General features: G+C 37.7%; 1 protein-coding gene across 1 annotated transcript; it reads right to left on the reverse strand.

The window, feature by feature from the left end:
* Positions 1–629: 629 nt before the first annotated feature.
* LOC142938534 (olfactory receptor-like protein OLF2) lies at positions 630–1,571 on the reverse strand. Its single transcript, XM_076081789.1, has one exon. The coding sequence runs from the start codon at positions 1,569–1,571 to the stop codon at positions 630–632; it is 942 nt and encodes a 313-aa protein (XP_075937904.1).
* Positions 1,572–2,899: the final 1,328 nt, after the last annotated feature.

A 2,899-nucleotide genomic window follows, 5' to 3' on the forward strand; every position in this document is an offset into this window, starting at 1 on the left:
TGATATACTTACCTGTAATTAAAACAAAAAGTTCATTCATTAACATTCCCTGTTAATCTGTGTCTTAGTTAGACCGGTTCAGTGTTCAGTTCATTTGTTGTTTCAAAGTTCTGAGTTTCAGTTGTGAATGTTAAATCACAAGCAGGTCAAATACATTTATGTTAAAAAAATCAAATATATTTCAGATTTTATTCTATTTATTTTATTCCTAAATACAAAAAAGAAAAACAGTGTAGATCTGGATCTTGTGAAGTGATAGAGTAAAGCATTTTCTTTATCTGTGCACACACATGTTCAACAATATGAAGCACTGAACAATTGACTAGACTCGGCTAAGTGAGATTAATGTAGATAAACAGAAAATACATATAGAAAGTAATATTTTATTGTATTATCATGTTATTTTAAAATTACTACCCGATTAAAAAAAGGCATAAGATTCAGCACCCTCAATCATGAGAAATAAGAACATTCTATACAAGTAAATGCGATCCAAGGTATTAAAATAGAATTCACAAACGGCATGTACTGTACATTAACCGAACCCATTAGCTAAAAGCAGTTATGTGACAAAGTACAATCATTTATATTTCCAGAATGCATTATTGTAGGTCTTATCAGTTTCCTTATCATCTAAGTAGTTTAATTTTAAAAGTAATACCCCCCAGAATTCTTTTCCGAATTTTAGTCAATTTAAAACCATAAATTAGAGGATTCATAATTGGAGGTATGACAAGATATTCTATTGCAATAAAGTTGTCAAGTGCTTGAGGTAAGTCTGTTGACCTGAATCTCATATACATGAAATCAGACAGTATAGTCACAAGAAAAATGAGCAAGGAGGTTAAATGTGGCACACATGTCTGCATGAACTTGGCTCTGTTTTCTAAAGAATTCACACAAGTTTTGATGACATACATGTAGGAACAAAATATGAAAAAACCATGACATGCGAAAATGATTATTGTAATGTATGCAACTATGTTGTTAACAATAGTGTCAGCTGGGAAACAAGCAAGTTTTACAATAACCCAATTCACACAAAAAAGTCTGTCAATATATGGGCTGCATAGCTTTAATCTAAATGTGAGGATAATATTTGTGCCTATAATGCAAAAAGGTGTTAACAAGGAGAAACACACCAACAGTAAGAGTCTTGGCGTTGACATGAGAGAGTGATACTCCAGGGGTCGACATATAGCCACATATCTGTCATAAGCCATAACTGCAAGAATAGACATATCACTGCAGACAAACGAGTATATCACCAGAGTCTGAACAAGGCATCCATAATAAGAGATCACATGAACGGGAGACAGCAGATCCCACAGAATCTTGGGGTAGAAACCTGTTGTCCCATAAAGTCCATTCATGCAGAAAGTGCACAATAGAATATACATTGGTTCATGCATGTTCCTATCCAAGATGATGGTCACAATAAGACCAACATTTACCAGCACAATGAAACAGTAACACAGTAAAGTGAGAGAGAAGAGAGCAACTCTGTAGTTCATTGTTTCACTTAAACCTGAAAGAAAAAACAACCTTACATGAGAAACATTATGCATCATGGTTAGAAAATTGCTTTTTGCCCTGTGTTATGTACATCCAACCTTAACAGAGTGTTTGCTCCCTCATCTTACTGTTAGTAATATCTCGTCTTACTGCAGTCACACATGAGCTGGGAATTCAAACCAGCCAATCAACGTTTAGAAATAGGTTACCTCCTTGTTTCAGCGTGCTGCAAACTACTGTATGAGCAATGCATAAAATACATAAAACCTAAAGGAACATTGAAAATGGAATTAATTTTTGTCGTTTTAATAGTCATAATTAATATAGTTCATATGAAGTTCGGATGGCGGGTTCCGAAGATTGTAACATTTATATGAAAACAGCTATTTCGAACGGAAGTCAAGAGAAAGATCATACGCGTATTTGCAATAGCTTTGACCATATATGTATCTCGTATGTAATCTATTGCAAGAGCGAGGCACTTAGACAGATAAAGTGTCCTCCTTTTTGTGTAGCTTGCTGTTGTATCCAAACTAGGGTCCTGCATAGGCCAAAAAACGAGACAAGAATTTGGACTGTAGCCGCAACTTTCAGACCTGACCCGCCTAATACTGCAGAATTTGAGACCTGAACCGTGATTCCGAGCCTATATTTTTGTTCCCTTTCACTCGATACAACAAATCAGTCTCTCCTCCTCAATTCATCTACACCTCACTCTGAAACCTGACTACAGCAGAACCCTTACTAGCGATTTAGGCTAACTATCCACAGTCCCTGCCATTGAGTTTAGCTAGTGGATATTTGTTTAGCTTTGTTATCAGATATGCTATTCCCTCACTTGAGCATTGGCCTTGCTAATGACGTGCTTGTTTAGCATGCTTAATTGCGAAGTGAAATGGTCCCAGTGAAGAAAAAAGGCTCTCCTAGTGGATCCCCTAGTTCTTGTCTTGGCATGCTTCATGCAAAAGCTGCATTTGCGAGACCGTAGGCCTGCGTGCACTGTTGCAGACTCCAAAAGACAACCCTGGAGTGATGCTTGGCGTTCCTGTCGAAAGATCTGTTTCTGTTCTCTGAAGCTGTCAAATCCTCTTCAGAATTGGAACCTGAAAGTGAGGACTATGAGAGCAGGGCAGACAGATGGATGATGTCCTCCCAGCCCCTGAGTACGTGGTCACATGGAGGAAGACCCAGCTGACTTCACTGTCTGTATGAACAATGTATCACCTGATATTCTGTGATGAGGAGGTTCCTCCGAGGACGACGCCAAAGTTGGGAGATTTGAGGATGGAAAGGAGCCTAAGGTGCTCACACTAACTTCTGGCAAAAGTCGTCACATTAACCTGAAAAGGTCAAAGCCCTGCAAGATATTTTTGCAAGATATAGT

The sequence above is a fragment of the Anarhichas minor genome, unplaced genomic scaffold (genome assembly GCF_050575085.1).
Source record: "Anarhichas minor isolate MPS153535 unplaced genomic scaffold, ASM5057508v1 ptg000087l, whole genome shotgun sequence".
Lineage (NCBI taxonomy): Eukaryota > Metazoa > Chordata > Actinopteri > Perciformes > Anarhichadidae > Anarhichas > Anarhichas minor.